The sequence below is a fragment of the Sylvia atricapilla genome, chromosome 2 (assembly GCF_009819655.1).
Source record: "Sylvia atricapilla isolate bSylAtr1 chromosome 2, bSylAtr1.pri, whole genome shotgun sequence".
NCBI classification, from domain to species: Eukaryota; Metazoa; Chordata; class Aves; order Passeriformes; family Sylviidae; genus Sylvia; species Sylvia atricapilla.
In genome coordinates, this window is record NC_089141.1 from 50,749,194 (window position 1) to 50,772,977 (window position 23,784).

At 37.0% G+C, this 23,784-nt stretch overlaps 1 protein-coding gene across 2 annotated transcripts in view; it reads left to right on the plus strand.

Moving 5' to 3' along the window:
• COG6 (component of oligomeric golgi complex 6) overlaps positions 1-23,784 on the plus strand; it is a 55,600-nt gene that overhangs the window by 19,287 nt on the left and 12,529 nt on the right. For both annotated transcript variants that reach the window (XM_066313213.1, XM_066313214.1), the window contains exons 9-14: positions 4,453-4,581; positions 4,691-4,782; positions 9,085-9,149; positions 12,948-13,039; positions 14,714-14,831; positions 23,547-23,678. In XM_066313213.1, coding sequence (XP_066169310.1) covers positions 4,453-4,581; positions 4,691-4,782; positions 9,085-9,149; positions 12,948-13,039; positions 14,714-14,831; positions 23,547-23,678 — 628 coding nt within the window. The remainder of the gene's footprint in view (positions 1-4,452; positions 4,582-4,690; positions 4,783-9,084; positions 9,150-12,947; positions 13,040-14,713; positions 14,832-23,546; positions 23,679-23,784) is intronic.

A 23,784-nucleotide genomic window follows, 5' to 3' on the forward strand; every position in this document is an offset into this window, starting at 1 on the left:
GGAAATGTCATTGGGCTTTTTCTAACTTACAAGTTTCTAATTAAAATGTCAGACTGTTTTAATTTAAATGAATTGTGAATTTCTGTGCTCTCATTCTAGGATTTTTCCAAAGTAAAAAAATCCTGTTCAGAGCGTGCAGTTGTATCATTTAAGTCCTCAAAGTAAATAATTGGTAAAAACTAATTAACATTACTGAAGTGCCTGTGGTAGTAAAGATGTCTTCCATTATGAGTTATTCAGTAATCTATTAAAAATTCTACATATAGACCTCTAAAGTCTAGAGGTATTTATATATCTATATCTGTGTAAAATACTCGTGTTCTCTTTCTGAATTTGCTGAAGTGTTGTTGAAGTAAATGAAATGGCACTTAGGAGAGTGAACCACCAGGTGGCACTGTAAGAACTGTTTATTGGGGCGACCATCCCTGAAGAGGTTATTTACACTTTTTGGGTTTTCCTTGGGCATTTTTGTTTTTTTTTTTTTAATGCATTCATCACATTTTGCAAACATTGAAAATTACTTTCAGCCACAGGTATTCAGGACAGCAGAGTAACAGAGACACAAGAGGGTAACTCATCTTTAAGAGTGTCAGTGTGAAGGTGTAGGTACATGATGCTCTAAAGCTCCGTGGAGTCCTTCACAGGAAAAATGCGTGGGGCATGTGGACCTGAAGAATGCTGTCAGTGTGAGAGAAAGCTTAGATCTGGACATGCTCAATCAGCCCTGCTGGTTAATGTGAGGGAGAAGTGGTGTCACTTGACCTCCCCAGCTGTTGGATGTGATGTGTTGCAGTACTTCAGGCCACAGCTGGCAATTGCAGTCCTTTCTTGCATTCTGTCCTCTACACCCGCTTTCACAGCTGCAAAAGATCAGTCACTGCGCTGTTCACAACATTTTAAAAGATTCCTTTTAGATACAGTTTTATTTTCTGTAATAAATACTTCGTTGAATTATGATACTTTGAAACTTCATAAAATCATTGTTTTGCTTTCTTAGTTCAAGGAAAGAAAACCCCATCTCGTGTATAAATCCACTGCTGGCCATTTTAAAATAAATCTGCAAAACAGATTATTTTTTTTTAATGACACTTCTGTCACAAACAACAGTAATAATATTAAGAAGGATAGAAGTTGATAGGTAAGACCTTTCCTCTGCCAAAAGGGCAAAAATAAACATTACTGTAGATGATGCAGCCACGTGTCTCTCATCACAGATTATCAAGCTTAATTACTTGCTGCAGCATATTATCAAAATTGCAGTACTGATGCTTTACATTTTAAATCTCAAGATTTAGTTTATTCCCTTCCAAAAATTTTTGTACACGTTTAAGCAACAAATTGTTGCATTCTTAATGTAGAAGTCACAGAAGAAAATGATTTTAAATTGGTTCTTATGTATTAGCTCTGCTATGAGAACTAAACACTTTCCCTCCAAATCACTGCCCTTGCATCTGATAGAGATTGTGATTCGATTGAGTGGAAGCAAATAAGATGGAGAAGGGCAGGAGTTTAGAAACAAATCTACAAATTCTCGTTTCCTGTATTGACTTATGTCTTGTTAACTAAGTGTCGGAAGGATTGCACCATGGATGGACTTTTTGGAACTGCAGTCAGTAGGGATGTAACATCAACATTTCAGATTGGTTTTCACTTCTCGGCTTTAACAGAAAAATTGGGAACTGTTTCCTCAGTTCTCTTCTCCATGCAGAGAAAATGCATAGAGACATAGCTGAAAGCAGTATTCCTTTTCCATCATCCACTCAGGTTTACAGTTTCTTTTCTTCCTCTTTCCCCAGTGATCATTATGGTATATTTTAAACATTAAAGCTGGGTTGAAAAAATCCAAATGTTGTTTTCTTCTCTGAACATGAGTATGTGTAATAACATAGTAGTAAATACTGTGTTCTAGTGTAAATAATAGTTATTGCTGAATTTTTTAAGATGCAGGATTTTGTAATGGTTATACCCTGTTCTACTAAGAGCAAAAGGAAAATTAGTAGTTTCCTTTTTAAAACAAAATTGTCATAATTGAATGCTGTTTTCAGAGCTAATAACGATCACATCTGTTTCACTGCTGCATATTTAATGATCTATTGTTTAGGTGTTTATTGGAGAGAAAAAAAAGGCTAACTGATTTCTATAGACACTTGAGATTTTTCACTCCAATACTGTGCCTTCTAGACAGTGGACAGTTGTCAGATCCTAGATATCTTCCACTTCTAATTGCATTATTTTTGTCAATAGTAATTTATTAAAATTTTTTGTTAGACTTCGATCAATTCCAGATATTTACTCTTCAACTTAACAAGTACAGTATATAAGGAAAAACACTTCAACAGAAATTTCCAGATTTTTCAGTGTGCTCTTTTCCCACCTCTTTCAAATAATAATTAGGATTAAAAAGAACTAAACTGAAGGTTCCCTCTCACTCCTTATAGCAGAGTAGAAATCTAATTCAGCTCAATGCCAAACGTTTTTGAAACCACATAGTATTTTCGTTTTACATTTTGTTCTCCACCTCTATTAATTGGGAATCTAGTGGTTATTAAATGCAGACTTAAGTAAGTCAGTGAAAAAGTTCTTTTTATTAATATTTTTTTTTATATATTCCTCTGATGGGTGTCATTGGTGACACCATGCTCACTTTTTTACAATTTTTGGTTACATTGGAAAAATAAACTGTAATATGTGTTTCTCTCCTTTGTGGTTTATGTGTTGTTCAAAATGCTTAAATTGTTTTTTAAAAAATTGGAAGTGTTCTGTGGCTTGCAAATATAACTGGGATGTTACCAGTGTTCTTTTCCCATCTTTCACTTGCCTCCATACTTCAGAAAGAAAGGTAGCCTTGTCTAGAAATAAGCCGTGGGAAAGTTATAGGCACCTCCTCTACCGCTAGCAAGCAGTTTGAAATAATGCATTCTGGGCTGTAGTTGTTCATCCATTAAATATCTAGCTAAGATTGTTTAGATTAAAATTAGTGAACAGCTATCAGATGAGTGTAAGTCTGTTCTTACTAGTCATGTGGTAGCCTAGGAGGAAGAAGTCTTGTGTTGCAGTGCAATAAATTGCTCCTTCTGTCAGGAAGCAAACAGGAGTCCCAAACCTGTAAAAGATGCTTATGTATACAAAAATTGAAAAGCTTAGTTTTCATTTCTTTATTTCTCTGGTTACGGTAAGGGAATGAGAGGGCCAAGAAGTTCTCTTTAGTATCTGTTCAGAGGAGTTAAGAAAATGACAGAATATGCTGAGTTGGAAGAGATCTGCAAGGATCAGCGAGTCCAGCTCCTGGCCTGCACAGGGCCATCCCCAAGGGTCACACCATGTGCCTGAGAGCACTGTCCGAACGCTGCCTGAACTCTGTCAGGCTGGTGCTGTGACCACTGATCTGGGCAGCTTTTTCCAGTGCACAGCCAACCTCTGGGTGAAGAATTTTTTTTTAATATCCAGCCTAAACCTCCCCTGTCAAAACCTCAGGCCATTCCCTCGGATCCTGTCCCTGGTCACCACAGAGAAGGAGTCAGTGCCTGCCCCTCCTCTTCCCCTCACGAGGAAGTTGTAACTGCAGTGAGCTCTCCCCTCTGTCTCCTCTTCTCCAGGCTGAACAGACCAAGTGACCTCAGCCACTCCTCATGTGGCTTCCCCTCAACCCCCTTTTGCCATCCTCGTGATCCTCCTTTGAGCACTCTCTAATAGCTTAATATCTTTTTTATATTGTGGCACCCAAAACTGCAAATAGGACTCGAGGTGAGGCTGCCCCAGTGCAGAGAGAGCAGGACAATCCCCTCCCTACCTGGCCGTGCTGTGCCTGGTGCTCCCCAGGACACTACAGATGCAGTTACTTCATTTTCTTCCCTCGCCCGCTTTTCTTTTTTCAGTAATAGTGACCTGATCCTGGCAAGACTACAGCCTCTGCCAATGCTCCTGTGTAGGAAACACAGTGCCAAGTATTTCTTTCAGTCTATTTTGCAATGGTATCAGAGGAGGCACACTATAAAAACGATTCAAATTCAGTAGGTAGAAATTGTGGGTAGAAAAACCCCACAAATAATCATCTGACAGGTAATTAATTTAGCCTGGAAACTAAGAGCTATCCAACTAAAAAAGAGGAAAAGGACATTGTCTATGTGTGTGTATATATATATAAAAGACTTGCACCCGTCTGCAATATCAGAATTCTTATCTCATCCTACACATTTGCTCTAGAGCAGACAGGCAGGTGCTGACATGAAATTTGTCTTCTGTTCTCCTATTTGTCAGATGTACCATAGGCAGAGCAGGATGATAGAAATTCTGACATCATCAAATGATTTTGAATGCTTTAGAGTAGAAGCATTTATGAAGATTCCTAGAACTATAAAAATGTTTACCTTTATTAGCTGTGAGGCTGAACTAATCAACTGTGATGAGGCAAACTGGGGTTTTTTTTAACCTCTTTTCATGTTTCAATAACAGATACACGTTGGATGAGTTTGGAACAGCTAGAAGGAGTGCTGTGGTCCGTGGCTTTATAGATGCTCTTACTAGAGGAGGTCTGGGAGGTACTCCCCGACCTATTGAAATGCACTCTCACGATCCTCTGAGGTACAGTACTAACAAGAATGTATATGAAATAATCTTTTTTGTTGTTGACATTTTGAATTCCTGGCACCATAAACCACTAATTTACACGGAAATTTCTGTCTTTGTGTAGGTATGTAGGAGACATGCTGGCCTGGTTGCATCAAGCTACAGCTTCTGAAAAAGAACACTTAGAAGCTATGTTAAAGCTTGTGACTATTCAAGGTACTACTGGTTTTAAAACATAAGTGGTGAAGTGATAGTAAGTCCGTGATAAGTAAGAAAATGTGATTAATTTCTCAGGCTGGGCTTCAGTTACAAGTCTGAGTTTAAATTTTATTCCTAAAAATAATCTCAAGAATAGCTGGTAGTTGCATTCTGCCAAAAGAAGGCCCATAACAAAATAAGAGTATTTCAAAATGCACTCATTTTATTTTATTGTCCTTATAACAGATTTACATTAAATTTACAAAGGGACATTTTAGAGCATAGTTGAGAGTTCAGAAATTGTTTGTACTGTATATGAATACATATCTCCTTGAAAACATTGCATATTATGCTAAGGATTTTCATTATACCTTTGTTGTTTTGTTTACTAATTCTTAAAAAATATAATTAGTTGTTTCTGTAAGTCTCTTCATTCTATGCTACAAGGAAAATAGAATTTCCATCTGTCATTTAACATCATTCTAGATTTATGGAGGTTGAAGTAGGCCACTCACAGATAGGTGAAGCTTTTTGATATCAAAACTCTCCTTCATTTTAGAACTGCAGATTCTCATGCTTTGTCTTCAGCACCATTACTTTGTTTTCAGTAGATTGAACCTATACTTTAAAGACTTTTATCCTGTAGAAGCCTTAGTATGATTTGCTGCCATAGTTTCAGAGAAATATATTTTTTATGAATTAAGCATGTAACAAATTAATGTTCTCAATTAAAATTCAAATCTCAATTGTAACAAATCCATTGTAAGAACTTACATGTGATCTGTATCTGATGAGCTCTTCAGGTTGTATGTCTCAATCCTACTCTGGGTTTTAAAGTGTTTATGCATTATGATTTTCCTTACTGCTGTAAATATTAATTGGCTTTCCTAATTAATGGAATATGGGAAAGGAGCCTGTTTAGGAACCGCTGTAAGTCAAACTGGAGGAATGCTGGTTTTTAAGTACAATTACAGTGTACTATAGAAGTAAATTTAATACTGTTTGCTGACAGAATTTCAGGGAGACAGGAGAGCAGGCTTCATGATGGTTTTATGATAGACAAAAAGGCATGGCAGTTCTTTGTAGATGACTGATGCTTCTGCTGTAACTGGGGAGCCCTTGAAAAGCTGGGCCCATGGAGCATGTAAATGTGTCTGGTTCTGCTATGGGCTGGACTTCTCCTTCTGCAGCTTGTTCTGAAGTTCTCCCAGTTATTTGTGTCGTGCTTTGCTTAACTACGAAGTTTTTTGGCCTTCTGACAGAATGTTGGGATGAGGTGATATGACCATGAAATGAGATATATTTAGAGCATTTTAGCCACAGAGCGAGACACTTGATAATATAGAGAATATAAATATCTGGGGGAGAAATTTTCAACAAAAAATCACCAGGCCAAAAGCTTTTTCTGGAGAGACTGGTATAAACAAGAGATTCAGTATTTCAGTCTGAAGGAAAAATATGTTTTCCTAAGCTTTCCAGTAGTGGGTCTGCTATCACTGTTGTACAGTTTTCAAGAAATGTAAAGAGGAATTCTTACTTTCATACAGGGAGCAACAAACTGCGAGCTTGGGAGGTGCTGTCTATAACTATTCCTCTGTCTTTGGGGAAAATTTTTAATGACAATGATAGTGATCTGATAAGGTCTGTAAGATGAAATAGCACTTAATAGGATACCACTGGACTTAACAAAAAACACTTATGGGCAGTGCAACCCCATAGTACCCTGAGATTTTATGTTCTTTATAAATACAGGTCCTGAGTTGGTAGTGAGGACAGCATCTGTGGTACTGAAAAACTCAAGCTGAATTTTCTGTAGTGTTCTGCAGTCTTTAGGTGTCTGGCTGTGCAGGCTGTAGTAAAAATTGAGTTAATTTCATGTAGCCATTTAACAAGTGGACATCTTGTTTATTTGCAGTTAGAGATAAGGACAAAGAATTGCACCTTCAGAGTGCAGTTCTTCGTAACAAAATTTGAAACCTAAAGTAAGCATTTCTGGAGACTTTCATCACAAACTGGGATTTTTTTTCCATTCCCCTATAGAGGGAGCCCAAGCAACTGCCACAGATAAAACACCTACCTGGCAGTCTGAAGGTAGATGTTTCCACTTCAATTTCAGCTTGAGTAGTTTTTTGGAGATGGAACCACTTCTATTATTTTCGTTCAGGTGTCTCTGTACTGAGTTCAGATTTCTGTTTAAATTCTGCTCTAAGTTTTGTGTAATTTCAGGACTGTGGAGAGTGTGGTAAATCACTGCTATACAAAAAAAATTCCCTTTTCAAAAAACAACAACGAAAAAAAACCCCACTTGTATGCCTGTTAGTGTGATACAGGTGGATTTGGTCCCACTGGATGAAAAACTGTATGTGTGGCACTTTTTTTTTCAGGGAAACATTTCCACCCCACTTTCCACTTTAAAGTGACCAAACTATACCCATAAGCGGAGCATGCAAGAATGGCTTTTAAAAAGTTTTTAAATGTTAAGTTTACAAAAATTAACTGTTTCAAATTAATCTGACCAAAAATGCTGTTAAAATTTTAAGTGCTGAAAACACATTCAGAAGAGTTTAACTCTTGCTGGACAAGCATAAAGCGTTCAGTTCTTCTCTTCAGAGTCTGGGTGTTCTGCTAGCAGGACCCTCCCAGTCATACAGAAATCTTCTACTTGAAAGGAATGGAAAATTGCAGGCATTTTAAGAGATGCAGTAGAAATCCATTTCTTGTGAAGATAGAGGAACCCAGATGGAGAACAGAAGCTAAACAAATTCCAAGAAAAGATCTCTCCTTTTAAAGGATACACAGAGAAAAATTATATATGGTGTAGCAAGGAGTTGGAAGCGTGTCTTCACTTTTGAGCCGTATTCTAAAAGTTATTTTGGACCTCTGAGAATTGTTTATTCTTTTATGTCAAACTTGCACCACTTATATAACCCATTCTGCTGGGAGGTTTCACTGCTTTTGGAATCCAGATATTCTAATTGGACATGAAAATACATGCGAAGGCACAAGCATGTGGTATCACAAAATTTTTATTCCATGTCCTTTAGTAGTATGCGAACTTGTATATTTTTGAGCTAAAATTTTCATACCAAACAACTTGTTTTTAAGTCAATCTGATCTAGATACACTATTGCAAATATGTGCTAGGTACTTGTTACATTGATGAACACTACAAGTGTGATTGTTCCTACTAAAAAATGTGTTAATTGCTGAGGTCGGTCTAAGAGCTAGCCATTACGTAAAAGAGCATGCACGCTATGGTTTGTAATCTTGCTTTTTGCCTTGATATTAATACTGAAGTGTATAAGCATAATTTTATTACCTTACCAATTCAGTATGTTGAAATTCTTACAGACACTGAATTCAGTTGTTACTGCTTATATGGCTTTTCATGTGACTTGGTGTAAAGAGGCATTGGCAAAGATCTCTGATCTTTCATTATTTTTACTCTCTGAGGTAATCTGTCTTAGTCTGAAATAAGCAAAATATAGCTTCAGGTCACCTGATTTCTGTCACATGTCACAGTCAGTTTGTTTACTTCCATTGCATGGGTCCCATCTGAAAATGAACTCCTGTTGACAAGTTTTAAATTAGAATAAAAGTATTGCTTTCTCCATAAATCTGTTCTGAGTTGTTACTGAAGTGAGAGCTTGAAGATCTGTTGCTTTCAGTTTGATTGATTTATGACAGCACTGGTTGCCATGCAACAATTCATTTGTGTTTCGTGATAAGATAGGGCAATATTCTCTTTTGTACCTCATTTTGTGAAAGATGAGTTTCAATTGCTGCTGGGGAGGAAGCATTTGCCAGCGCTGCAGCACGCAGTAGCGTGGAGGTACACATGTCACTTCATTTGTAACAATGCCCTGAGCTCGGCAGCAACCAGTGCTGACACACACGTGGATTTGCCAGTCAGGCTTTTCAGAATGGGGTGTACTGCTGCTCCTTGAGCGTCTCACTGGCCTGGTGTTTTTTGGGCTTTTCTAGTTTAATTTCATGAAGTGCTAATATTGAGCCTTACTGAGACACCTTCTTGCTAAATCATTTATTCTCCCCTTTGCTGCTTCTACCTCAAATCCCCACGCACTGTGTTGCTCTAGGAAGCAATTGCATAGCAAAAGGTAATGACTCCAGGACTGTTTTTCTTAATGGCTAGATTGGAAGTACAGTGGAGGTGTGAACTACTCATGTGGAGAAAAGAACACAGAGTTCACAATGCTTTTTATGGAGGAGTACCTCCTACATTTGTTTATTTGTTTTATAGTCTTGAAGAAAAGAGAATTACATTTGCATAATCTTAGCGTGTGTTTGCATTAACTACAGGTGTGGAAGAAAATATTCAAGAAGTAGTTGGGCACATCACAGAAGGTGTCTGCAGGCCTCTGAAGGTGAAGTATTTTGTTTTCCTTAGCACTCTAAATACAAAAACTGTTCTGTCATGTTTTTTCCTAACATGTGCTCCCATCTCTTCAGTATATTTTCATTGCCCTTGGTTAAGAATTAGATTGTCGACTTCTGAATTTCAAATCTCTCAAAGATTCCTTTGTTCATAGATGTTTGGTATATAATAGTCATATAGTGGGAGATATTAGGATGCTGAATTTGAGTCTTGGTTTTGGATTACTTTTCCTATGTTGAGGCGTGCTGATGTGCCAAAATACAGTTTTGTGGTAAGTGTACAGGAATGGCTGTAGTGGGTCAAATGAAAAGTCAATGTAACTTACTAACCTGTTTTTCATAGTGATCGTTATGCTTAGGGAAAAGTGTAAAGGTTGTGCAGTTGTGTCATACTTCTGTAGGACAGTTTCCTTGCCTATGAATATACTAAGGACTTACTGAGCCATTACTTCTTTGTATATAATAGATTTCAATAGATGTTTTCTTGCATGAACATGTCAAATTGATACAAAATGTTGCTATTCACAACATATCCTCAGGAGGGAAATGAACATTTCAACTCCGTTGTGTGAAAAGCCAGTTTCTTTTGTAGTTTGTGGGGGATTTTTTGTTTGTTTTGGTGTTTTGGGTTTTTTTGGATTTGTTTTGTTTAATTGCTCCAGCTCTTGTATTTTGAAGACACCATGAAAAATTGTTTCCTAATTACCATCTTTATGCTGTCTCAGGTTTTCATATTTGTCACAGCTTTCTATGCTTGTCTTTTTTTCAAGCTACAGCCTTAGTAAGTTTAGGGGACACATTTGATAGAAATCATTAATAATGATCCATCAAATGATTGACTTGTCTGTTGGATGTGCTTCACATAAGCACTGAAGTAATCAAGGTGGTGAAGCTGAATACCAATTATTGCCTGACCGTGCGGTATATAAATCCAGGTGTTTTTAAAGTAAAATCTACTGGGCCTAAGTAGGATTATAATAAATTTCTCTTAGGATTCTGTAGCTATAACAACCGTATCCAGTTGACAAATACTTAAGTCTCAAATGTGAACAGCTAGTTTCTGGATACTATACATAAGTTTCTGATACAAAAAAGGTAAGGCCTGGAGAGAGATAAAGGTGCCATTTAGAAAGTCACAGAATTGTGGAAGAATTGAGGTTAGCAAGGACATCTCGAGGTCACTTGGTCCAAACTCCAACTCAGGCTGGGCCACTGAGAGCTGGTTGTCCAGGTGACTTTTAAATACTTCCCAGGATGGAAGCTTCACAGCCTCGGTGGACAATGTATGCCAGCGCTCAGCCACCTGCATAGTAAAAAAAAAAAAAAGTGTTCCCTGATGTTCAGACAGAAGCTCTTGTATTTCGGTTTTGTGCCTGTTGCCACAGAATTATGATCATCCTTCACAACCTTTTAGTTTTTGATCTGTTGGAAGACACCTGTCCTAACAGAAACATAATCACAACAGCTTTATGATTTTGGAAGATACTTCCAAACTTTCTGTGCTCTTGAATCAGTTCTGTTAATGCTGGATGCTGATGCTTGAGTTCAGTATTTCTGTGCATTCCAACAAAGTGATTAGGAATAAAATCAAACTCCTGTGTAAGTCAGAGGAAGTTTTGGCCTTGATCTGAGTGCTTGTGATTTTTATAGTTGAGTACAGAGTATCTTTAATTTTGATGGCCAAACTCTTTACACTTGTATGCTGCTAGTCTCTTTAGAGACTATCCCCTGAAACGTTGTTAGTTAGTTACTGTGCTAGTAAAAATAAAAAAAAAATCTTAACAGAACAATTAAAGACTTCCCATTGTATTCTGTATTTTAATAGAATCCAACTTACATTAATTCTTTGCCAGTCTAGACTTTCCAGTAAAAAGTGTGAAACACTTATTGTTTCCCCAGGGGAAAGAAAAAAAGTAGAAAAAAATTCCCCCGAGAAACTCCCAAGCAGAGGAGCCTTCATACATTGCAGAATTGGTTATGAGATAATTGCAAACCACCATGTTCAGAGGAACAACAGTAACAGATTCAGTTTGGAGGAGTCTTTTCTACAATGCATTTAGAAGGGTTGTGCTTACATGCAGTCTAAATTGCCCACATTTCTTACTGATAGTTGGTTTTTTAGGCATTTAAGTGACTCTTGAATACTGCCTAGTGGTAGATCTTACCACAGGCCTCTCATTTCAGATGGAGGTAGGAGAATCTTAAAAAACATTTAAATTAAACTCTTCATCTTTTCTGTAACATTTAAGATGTGTTCAAAACAAAATGTCTTTGATGCCCTAGGTGGACTGCAGGTCCGTGCTTGTCTTTTATGGTCGGCTAACAACAGGATGTGTGGGACTAAAAAATAGCAAGAGCTCAAAGTCCAGAGCTTCCCTGAAGAGGTTAGGTTGCATCGCTTGCAAATTTCAGTTCTCCAGTGCAGTGAAGACTTCTGTATGGGAAGCAGCAGTTCTTCTTTTCCCACTTTGTCTTTTTAATTCTTATTTTTCTCTCATGACCCTAAAGTCTTGGGTTTTTTTCTCTCCTTCTGCCTGTTCTTTTTCAGTTTTTAATTATTTTCTTTACTTTTAGTTATTCCCATTTTTTTTTTCAGTATTTTTTTCCCCTGCCTGCCCTATTCTCTTTTCCTGTACGACTAGAATATACTCAGTATTCATGCCCACAAGACCTTTTAGGTAACACTGGAGACACGAATTTGTATATAGACCTTTGTATATACAAACACATTGAAGAGTAAAGTTCATCTGCATGTTGAAATAAACGTTGTGCATTTAGTATTGCGAATAAGAGTTAAAAAGTATTATTTGGTTTTAGTCTGTGAATTAGATGCAAACTGGAAGGATTGAGGAAACATAATCTTAGTTGGTTCTCCCTGCAGCTTGGCTCTGAGAAGAAAGGACTGCAGCACATCGTGTTCCATTGAACAGCAAATAACTTGGGAGTGTAGGGGATGGCTGCTAATTTGTGTGTAGCCCTTTCACACTCAGGCAGGTGGGAGAGCAGTGCAATGATAAGTCACTGTCTATTTTGCTTTGTAAGTGCACAAAGATTGACCCTGGGGCAGCTTTTTATGACTGGATTGAGACTGTGTACCATGGAGACAAGACATCAGCTGTCCAACTGTAAAGATGCTCAGAATCATTTTGTTGTGTAGCCAGTATCTCCTGGTTGAGATAAAGAGTCAACATAGCTGGTTATTAGTTATAAGCATATCTAGCTAAATACTGGTAGGAGATATTTGGATTATTACGCTTGTATTATTAAACTCTCCTTTAAAGGGAAGAATTTATTCATCCAGGTGAAATTTGTTTCTTAGGCAAAATACCTAATACTTTGATGTTCTGAATTTCTGCATGATGCTGGAAATCTACTGCTGTAGTTTAGTTGTTCTGCAACCTTGCAGCTGTTCTTGCTATTCAATGCTGGGGAAGATTCCAGTATCTACTGGTATTAATCGGTCAAATTATCTCATTAATTTTAAATTTCCAATAACAGCAGATGCCTCTAGGATTTTTGGAAGGCTTTTTGGGTTTGTAGTTTTTCTTTTCTTAAGAATGCATATACCTTTGTGTTTTCTGCCCAGATGCTTGGCAGCCCAGAAGCACTTCAGTTCAAGCCAAACATTAAAGTTAACTGGATATTCTCTTTAGAGTTTATTTCTGGTTTAATTTGTTTTTCAAAAATCAAAGACATTTTCCATATAAAGTTGCAGAAGACTGGCTTTCAGAATTTATGATTTAAAGGATGTTTTTATGACCTAAAGGATGTATTTGTTCATGCTGCAGGTTAGAATTGAGCAGGTGATCGTTGCTGAGCCAGGAGCAGTTTTACTGTACAAGATTTCTAATTTGCTCAAGTTCTACCACCATACAATCAGGTATGCAAAATTACAAAATATGTTAAAAATGCCTTTTATCCCTAATTGTACATGTAAGAATAAATCTGCTAGGAATAGAACTTCTGTTGCTTAATTGTTGCACTGCATTATAACATCAAGAAGAAATACATGTGGTATCAAGCAGAAAGTATTTACCCATTGCCATTACTCAGTTCATATCAAAACTGTTTTGGAATATAGCATCAATTTGCCACAGTAACTATTTTTTTATTGTTCTGTGTAGATTTAAATAGTATACAAAAAAACTCTACACAACATTCAGTATGACAAAGTCAAGTCCCCTCTGAGAAAATGTTATTAAATTTCCTCAGGTTTTTTTTTTCATTTTTGTTTTGTTTAAACAATTGTGTTTTGATAACTTTTTGATAACCTTTTTTCCCTGATTATGCACTTCCTTATCTCACTGTTGAAGACACACTGATCACCTTCCAACCTTCCAGATGCCACCAGGAATACAGAAACTGGAGAATAGCCAGAGCTGCTAATTCATATATAATTTGTATGTTGTGGCATATGCTGTAGTTCATGTTGACTAGAAACAGCAGTCAGAGAAAATCTTCCTCCACAGCCCTAAACTTCTGAGAATCTGAAACAGTAGTATTACTGGTTGAGCTTCTCTGAAAAATACTTCAGATGTTGGGCAGACTGGGATAAGTGGTTCTTGGTTACCTCCCAGCTTATTTAAAATTCTCAATTGTGATGGCGGGTCTATTGTAGAACACATGTAAGATCTGTTTTTAATTTTATTGTTCAAACATCCTGGAAGATTTTGGTGTTGTTTTCCAGTCTCCAAAGTTAGTGTTTTGCCATGGTTATAAAGCTTGGTGCAATTGAAAATGTCATGTTAAAATGGAAGGTCTTAAGCAGTCTTATCTGTCTTGGTTTCTGTCTTTTTAACAACACAATGTTTAAAAACCATTGAAATACCTTCTACCAGCTGAATAATTTCCTCACATAAGGTACCTCACTAATGAAAGGAAAAAGCAGTTTGAGAAATGATCTATTAAACACAAGATTACAATCTGAAAATCAAGATTGAGGTTTAGTCCTATTATGACCCGATGAATTTTCATTGCCAGTTTGTTGCGTAAAAGTGCAGTTCCTATAGCCAAAGGGAAGGTATATCTGTGAGAGGAGCATAGTCCTGTAGTGCCACTGAAGGGTTGTGTGGTGTCTGTGCTAAGTGTGATAGCTTAACACTCAGAATAGCAAGGCATGAATTGTTGCATTTTTGGAGATGCCCATCATCTCAGTGAAGAAAGGAGAGAGGTAATGCTGTCCCTAACAGGCAGTATGAGAGAATATTGTTAACCCTTTTTGTTACGTAATTTGGTTTTGATAACAGAAGTAGATTTATTGCATAAGAAAGCAAGAATCCACTAAATTTTAGTACTCTGCAAATTTTAGTACTCAGCGACAAAGAAGTTTGTGCAGGTTTGATAGCCTGTATTTAATATTCACTTAACGACATACTTGATGATGCTTTTTCTTACAGTCAGCTTATCTCTCAGCCATTATGGAGAACTGTTCCCTGCAATTATTTGTTCTAAATTTTCAACTTTGAAAATAGTCCTTTTTAAAATGATATTTAAGTATCTTACTGTCATGTTGTCCCCCTTTTAGATACATTAATAATCTTAATTTATTTTTCAGTGGTATTGTAGGAAACAGTGCGGCCACACTGTTGACAACAATTGAAGAAATGCATTTGTTGAGCAAGAAAATATTCTTTAATAGCCTGAGTCTTCATGCAAGTAAACTAATGGACAAGGTTTGTTTCAAAATTGTACAGCTTTCATGTTTCAAAACATGCTTGCGTTTCCTTTTTGTCTGGTAAGATTACTAGGTAAATAGCTGTTTTATATGTCAGCTTTTCCTAAAGTTTAAGTTGTATTTTCAATATATTAGTTATAAAACTACATTACAAACTTGCTGTTTATATTATAATTCTAGTAATAGTGGAAGTTCTGTAGATATGTGGCTAAAATCCTGCAGTTAGCAATATTCTTTTGCAGAACAGCTTATATATTTTAAAATGTATGAGAAGCAACATAAGTAGGAAATTTTCTTAAGTGAAGAATAGCAAAGTCAGGCAATTGAGCTGAATAATTTGTATTAATGCATTATCAGATAAGTAGTTAATTGTGCATTATTCCTTTTTTGAAGTTGCAAGGTACATTCCCAAATGGTAACCTGAGTAAAACAAAAAAAAATTGGACTTTTCTGTCTATTATAAAAATAGTTTTTCCACATGAACATTGCTGTAACATTTGTAAATGCATTTCTAAATTATTAGCCTACAAAGAAATGGAAAAAATACTTCATTTTCCAGAATCTATTCTTTGTGCAGACTTGTAATTTGCTGACCACTCAGTCAGCTTTTCTGAGTTTTGTCAGCATTGTTCTGTGATTCCAAATGAGTTTTCTCATTCAGCACAGTCTATCTGGTCCTAATTTCCTGTCTTTCTGCAGGGGCTGGGGAATGACTTTCTTAAAGCAGCAGTTGTTCTTCCTCTCCTAGATATCCAGTGACTCCTTTTAGTAGTTTCATTCTTTCATTGGGTTACTCCTTAGCTCCTACCACCCACAGTCCATACTGCTGAAGTCCACTTCATGTGTTGTTACTGTCAAGTATTTCTATTTGAATGTGATATCATATCAGTAATAGTTCCTTTGCTATTAATGCTTCTTCAAGCATCAGCTAAATCTGAGTCTCTAAAACATGCAATGGACAAGGACAACATGAATTTACCAAAAATGTTTTATTTCCTAGTACGTCAGTTGAATTAAAATATCTCTGTAAATTTTCCTTATATGAAAAGAAATCAGTGATGCAACTTAGCAAAAATGTATGACTGCTCTTTAATTACAGAGTGCTTAAAGAAAGAAATTTTCTTCCTTGAAAACATTTCTCTGTATTCATCTCTTTTTATATTTATTTATCCTATTGTGTATTGCATGTATACTCAGTTAGGATCCAGCATGATTTTCCTACTCACATAACTCACAGTCTTTGAGGTTTTGTTTTGGGCAATACACTGTGTTCAGTTGGAAGTGTGTAGAATTCAGAAGAAGAATGATAAAGGAATTATGATCCCCTAGTCCATAGTGTGTGTTCTTTCTGTTGTCACTGTGGGAAGGTTGTGTAGCTCTCTTTGCCCTCTCAGTTCCCCTTCCCTCAGCCCCCAGTGTGGATGTAACTGGTGCTAGATGCTGTCATTGTTTTATAAAGTAGTCAAGTTTGCTTTTACTGGCCTTAAATGATGGCAGTGATTGCACTGCCACCTTCAGTGGCGTTTTATTACGAGTAATGAATGGCATACCGAGCTTACCATGTAATGGGAAAAGATCATAATATTGCTCTTTCTCAGAAACACATTTATAAATTAGGTCTGAAATGTTGACAATATTACACTGCCTATGTGCCCTACGAGGATCTTTCCTCAGAATATAATTGAGGTCAAAAGCTTAAAGAGATTTAGAGGATTGTTAGATATATGGGTAACAAAGGCTTCCACAATTATTTATTAATCTGCTTCAGGAGTTAACAATGAGGTAACACTATGTCTGAGAAGAAATCTTACTGTTCTAATGTGTTAGAGCTAACTGAGTTTTAGATAGTCCTCTGTAGCACCTTGTATTATTACCCTTTGTGAGTGGATTACTGAATTGATAGAATGATGGCTTATCTCTTCATAACTGAAATTAGTTTTGCTTCATAAAAAATACAAAATTTATAGGCTGATTACACTCAGAGAAACATTAGGTTCCATGTGATGAAGACCTTTCTTTTATCATAAATGTAATTCTGTTATTACTTGGGTTTTTGTGTTAGTGTACAGATAAGCAGGTTTTATGCCTTTTCATTTGTCTTTGTAAATTTAGTAGTGAATGTCACAATGCCTTTACCTTTTGAGGAAACTGAAGGTTGCTTTTTACCATGTTTTTTAAAAGTGCATGGTCAGACCAAAATTGTATGTATGTATTAGTAGGATTTTCTTCACATACCGGCCTTTTTCCAGCTTTTTGCCAGCTATGTACGCACTGCAGTTACTTCCAGATTTTTTTTTTTATTTTCAGAGAAGATTAAACCCCTGGAAAATAGACCTTTTGTGCTTGCACAGGCAATTGCAAAGGCTTCATTGCTGTTCCTGTTGTGCTGCTACAGAATATTCACTGGGAAAATTAGTAAATTACTTTTCACTTGAACAGTCTGGAAATTGTGCTTTCTTACTTCAGTTTAGATTATGCATCCTAAGGCATTGAGAAGCCTGCTTCAAAGAACAACAATTGTCTAATACTTTGATTAAAAAATATGATTCTTAAGACAATTTGAATAATTTTGGAAATACATTAAAATGTAAATGGGATGTTCTGAAGTAAAAATACTTTTATTTCTGTAGGTTTAAGTACCTTTTCTGTTTAGATTATTGGAAAGTGGTGAATGACCTGTCAGGTAGACAATTTTAACAATAGTACTTCCTCAGTATCATCTGTTGTTGCTGATAATTTTCTTTTTTAATATCTACATTATATCTAGTATGTAGTTGATAGACCAGAATATGATTTAAGCAAATCTTTCACTTAAGTGTAGTTAGATGGGAATATTTTTTAGACAAATCATGTTTCATTAAATATGCTAACTCCTCAAGATCCTGTCCTTAGGGTGCAGACAAATGACAGGATGGTAATTTGATGTCCTCATCACTACAGACAATTTAATTCCCTAGATTATTGATTATCCTGAGTTGAGCATTGCCTTCAATCTGCCTGGGATTTAATTTCTAAAGCACAGTGGGAAAGTGAGACTTCAGGCTGTTCTTTCTAGGACAAGAAAATAGCTTCCTCTTCATTTCTATTTTTGAGAAGAGTCCCATATTACATAAGGAGTGTCACTAGTGTGGAGGTGTATGGAAGCTTTTAGGCAGTCTTAGATCAGGATTCTCCCTCTTGGTTGTCAAGCCATCGGTGTAAATGATAGAGGGGAAATCCCTGGTTACTTCAGAATACTTACTGGTTTGCCCAGAAGCACTTTGCTATGAACTTTTTTCATTACATAAGAAGATCTCAAATGTCTTGGTTGGAATCCGAAAATAAAATACTCAGCAACTCTCAACTTCAAACTGTTTGTTCTGAGAAGTTTTTTTTATGGTGTTCTCATTCAGACTTCTCAGGTAGCTCTGAGCGGAAATCCATGTGACAGAAATATTCAGCAGACTGCTGGAAAGTGAGTCCATTGTTATCAAAGAAATGCAGTACACAGGAGAGTCTCTTTTGTTTCAACACTTCTTGAAACCTATCACGAAGCTTGGGAACAGAGCTGTTGCAAAGCCACTTTGTTTTTAGGGTTTAAAATGCCATTCATGACTTTGAGATTCTCAGGCTGCTGTAGAACTCAACGTTGACATTCTACAAAGCTGTGCATTACCAGCAATCTCCTGTGTCACTGAGGGTTTGTGCATCAGCTCTTCCTGAAGGCACTGTCTCTCCTTTGCCTCAGTGGCTCTTACTCTTCACAGCCAGGTTTCAGCATTCTTGCCAGTACTTTCTAGCTCTGGTAGCAATTGATTTTTTCTGGTTCTTGGCTGAACTAGTATGTTTTTTGGCCAGTATTGGTGTCCTTATGCTGAAGAAAATGTTTGTATTTGTTGCTTTTTAGGTTTTTTGGACCCAGCCATGGGTCAACCAGTCATGCTAGTAAAGTGAATCAAGATTGTTAAAATCCTTATGTATCCTTTTCCATGTTTCTTTTCACTCTGTGCTTATAAATCACTTGTACAGGAATTCAGGATTCTGCTTGTGTTACTCATTGTCTGGATCTAAGAACAGCCCTTTACAGATAACCATTTTACAGATGATTGTAAAACCAGGAGAAAACAGTGCATGAAAATAATTGTCAGAACAACAGGAACTGTTCCAGTGAAACTGGGAGTAAAGTTCAGAGTACCTAATGGACTGGAGTGGATGGACTGTGCTTTCATCCTCTCAATATAGGACTTACTAACTATAATGAATCCATTGGTGACAAGTGTGTTTGATCAGCCAATGTCAGCATGTTTTATTGCACCACCTGTTAAATTAGGAGAGTGGGAATTTTCAAGCCCGCATATCCTTCCTCTGATTTCACTAGTGTTCCAGAGCAATTATTAAAGGAAAGAATAATTGCAAACATTTAATAAAATGTAATGAGAGTTACCATAAAGGCACTAGAGAAGAATTGTGCCAAACTCCAGTCATTTGCTGTCTGAGCTGTTTAGAAGACTATTAGTAGAGTATCCCAAATTAGGTTTTGGGATTATTATTCCTTAATGCTGTTCTTTTTAGAATAGATGTATGCTAATTAAATGCTGTGATTGCATTCTCTTTTAAGTTTGTCAGTGAGACAGATATTAAAACGTTGCATGGGAATAATTGTAAACTTGTCCTCCATAATTTGATTTCTGCCAGAATTAAACCTATTAGGTTTCTGGGAAATCAGATGTGGGGCAGATTGAATAAGACTGATTATTGCTGTTGTGATCTGAATGCTATTGTGCTTTTAAATGGATCCATGAGAACAAAGCAAAACTAGTTATCTTTTCGTACAAGACCAATTTGATAGCTGAAAAGACAAGCATGCCATTAGGCATTCTACTTTGTTGACCTCTGTAGGATCCTAATAGGACCGGAAAATCTTAAGACAGCTTCTCTGATAAGCACTCAGATTTCTTGGAGTGCTGGTGAATATTGTTTCAGCTGAGGAGAATGGACTCTGCAGTTGATGCTGCTCAGTGTTAATTGACAGCATGAAAAATTCATAACATTTTTACAAGGTTCTGCTCTGTAGTACTTTGGATCCAGCCCCTGGCAGTGAGGGTTTTTAAGAAGCTGTATTTAAAGCTGATTAGGCTCTTACAGAACCACTAACCTTCCTTTTCTTACTCGTAAGTGCTTTCTCTGTGGAGTTCTTTGTTTTAAATTACCATCTCGTTTTATTTGGTAGTAGTATCACAAAATTTAAAGAATGGAAGAGTTCAGCAGGAAACTAGAAACCATCTAGTCCAACCATCTTGCTCATGGCACAGTGTCAGCTAGAGCAGGTTGCCCAGAACTTGCACTAACTGAAGTTTTAATATCACAAAGGATAGACTCCAAAACCTCACTGTGCAACTGTCTCCAGTGCTTGACTAACCTCACAGAAAAAAATTGTTTTCCTGTGTCTTAATCTGTGCCCGTTGCCTCTTGACCTGTTACTGGACACCACTGAGAAGACTCTGTCTCCATCTTCATCCCTCAGTTCACATATTTGTACACATTTATAACATTCCCCGTCAGCCTTCTCCAGGCAGAACACATCCTCTCCCTGTGTAGGAGGTATTCCATTCCCTTCATGAACATTGTAACTGTTAACTTTTTAATGTTCAAGTACCATAGTATATAAAGTTCTGATCGACTATGCAGTATTTTCAGAAGAAAATCTACCTTTTTTTAAAATGTTATCTTTTCTGTAAATGAAAAAGGGAAACAATTAACATGCATGCACATTTCTTGACTCTTGATGCTTCCTTTTCTTTTTTCTGTATTTTCGTTCGCTGTTTGTAAAATTCTATAAGACATCCTTTGAGCTGCTTGCTGTCATAGACAGAGAAACCTGCTCTGGATTTTATGTTTGGAGGAAGATTACTGGCTTGGTATCTGTTCCCCACTGATTAATATGCAGAAAAGAAGATACAAATTTTTGTGCTAAAGCTTATGTACAACTTTTAGTACCCATTTCAGAATTCCTTTCAGTTTTCTATATTGGACTTTAAAAATGGATAATTTCTTGGATTTCTTGAAAGGCTGAAGAGCTGTTTGGCATCATTTCTGTATGACTGAACTGGTAATTAAAACCAATTAGAGACTTAATACTGTGTAGAGTATGTTTTAATGCAGTTGAACTCACTGCTGCAGAACTTCCCTTATCATGTTTTAGTTAGAAGCTGTCTGGCTTGCATCTGAAAGAGGTACTTCAAAAATAGAACTCAGCATGTACTTGAAACCTATTTTTGTGGAAATAGGATCAATTATAATGATCTCTTAGTGCATGTAAAACATTCAGGGCATCAATTATTTTTTATTAGAATAGTGATTAGTACTCATGAGTTGGAGTCTGTAGGTTCCTCTATAAATTTGAAGTGTCTATTTTTAAATTTTCTTTTATAATTTTGAAAAAAAGAAAACCCTCACTTTCTATTCATGTGTCAAAAGTTAGAATTTTCAAAATTAAGATAGTACTACTTGGATTCTCTTTCCACTTACTGATAATTTTTTCTTTATTGCAGTAGTCAGGAATTTCAGGGTAACCCAAATAAAATGTAGTGACCTAAATGTTTTTTCCTTGCCTTATTTTTTTTCCATTATGTTGTTCTTTGCTCTTACCTGGAAGACAGTAGACCATAAAGGAACAAACAAATGAAAGATAAGGCTAATTTAAGAGCTTCTGAGCACTAGCTATGTCAGGAGACAAAAATTCTGTGCAAAGCAGCCTGAAATTATAATTGCCGTGATCTGTGTGTGTGTGGGAAATAAAACTCCATCAAACTCTAGTCTCAATGCCAAATGCCAAAATATCACTGAACACGGTCCAGTTCAAGTCTGAGAATGGTGTGTTCAGGACACAATCAATACCCCAAATAATAACAAGAAGAAACAAGAAGAAAGTAATTCAGAGCTGTAAATTTCAGTAAACTTTACTACTCATCAGCACTGAGTAAGTGCCTCTTTTCGAATTACTGTTACTTCATTGCTAGAATATTTGTTTCATGCTTTCAAGACCGCTTGGGCTGAGCAACTGTTCTCTGAACCTATTAGATTTAGTTTTTCATTAATTCCTTGAATTCACTATACTCTATTTTGGAAAGTGAGCGTAGAGGAACATTTTATACTCAGAAGGATGAAAAAAATTTTTGTTAAATCTGTCTTGGTAACAGTGTGGGGGCATGTATGGTATCTCAATTGTTTCACAGCACAAAGTGTGAAAGTTCGGCCTGGTTTCAAAGAGACAGTTTGTTTTTTCTTTCTTTGCTGGCATGCTCATCAAGTATAAATTCATTTCCAGAAGGCTTTGTAATGTTCTGCTCTGAAGATGTTTGCCGTGGTCTCCTTGGTTTCTTTGGCCATCAGCCTCTGCCCCTTGGATTTTGATTTTTTTTTTTTTTTACTTGAAGATTCTGACAACTATGTTACTGTGCCATTTCTCATTTGGGAAGGTATGGAACATGTTGTTCATGACCTAGAGCCATCCAAAGCTACTGCCTTTTCTTTAGAGCTGGAGTCCTAAGAGTACTGCAGAAGTGCACACTGTTGCTCTGCTGTGGCCAGATATCCTGACTGAGACACATGGGCCAGTCCCATCCAAACTTACTTCTCCCTACCTCCTTCTGGAGAGTTTATGCCTTGAAGTCTTAACTTACTGTATATTGCTCAGGGTCTTCTTACTCCCACATGGCCCAGCCGTGTCTGTGTTTGCCCTTGCATGGGCAGAAGAGAGGAAGGTGGGAAGTGGATTGTTGGCAGAAGGAAATGTGGTTGTAAGTAGGAGTTTGGAGGCAGCAGGAAGCCAGTTTGAGGCAGCACTGGAGACAAAAAAGATGCAGCTGTTTTTGGAGTAGAACCTAAGAAATGTGTGTTGGCAAAAGGGGTGCTACATTTTCTATAAATATTTTATTAAGCATTTAATGAGTATTTGCCTGTTACAGAGAAAGGGCTAAAGTGTGTCAGCCTGGTTTAAAAATAGCATGGAATTTCAGTCCATTTCAGGAATCCAGTTTTCATAATTTGACTTGGAAAGTATATTTTTTTTCTCTAATATGCCCAAACTTTCCTTCTGTGGTTTTTTTAACATCTGCATTACCTGCTTATCTTTGGCATAAGCCTGCATTTCAGTTTGTGCAGTCTCGTTGCAGTTCATGTAGGTGTACTTGAGTTAGCTTGTGTGCAGTTCATTTGTGTACTGGCAATTTGAGGTGCAAGCTTGCTGAGGATTAGACTGCTGCATTTGTGACTGCAGCTCTCATACTCAGCATCACAGGAGCTGTGCAGTATTGCCAAGAACAGCTGCAGCATGGCTCTCATCTCCCAGAGGTCTGCCTGCACTACATTCTGAAGTGTTTGCAGGAGGTCCTGCTCAAAGTGAACTCAGTTCTGCCAACAAGGTGGCACTCTTTGACACCTAATCTAGTACATGTATTCTTTTTCACTGCCAAAACCAGTAGCATTTGGATTTCTCCAAATGGCAAAATAGGCCTAGTCTGAATGCTTGTTCGGCACTGAATGAGATGGGTATGCTGAAAGTCGCAGGCAATTATTGTCTGAAATGTGCTAGATTTGCCCAGTGTCAAATTGAGTTCTTCTCTGTGTGCCTATATATAATTTTGTTATTATCTGATTGCATTTGTGCATTGATGGTATTTGCTGTAAATGAGATTAATAAAAGTCCCCACAAACAGATAACCTTATTTTTCAGGTTGAGCTCCCACCTCCTGATCTTGGCCCAAGCTCTGCTCTAAATCAGACACTTAACTTGCTACGGGAGGTTCTGGCGTCTCATGACTCATCTGTTATTCCACTGGACGCCCGTCAGGCTGACTTTGTGCAGGTACAAGAATGTTTGGCTGCTTTATGTGTGTGAAGAGGAGGGAGAGGGGCAAAAAAACAATGTGTAAGTTAGTTTCAGTGCACAAAAGGTAGATGGAACATTCATC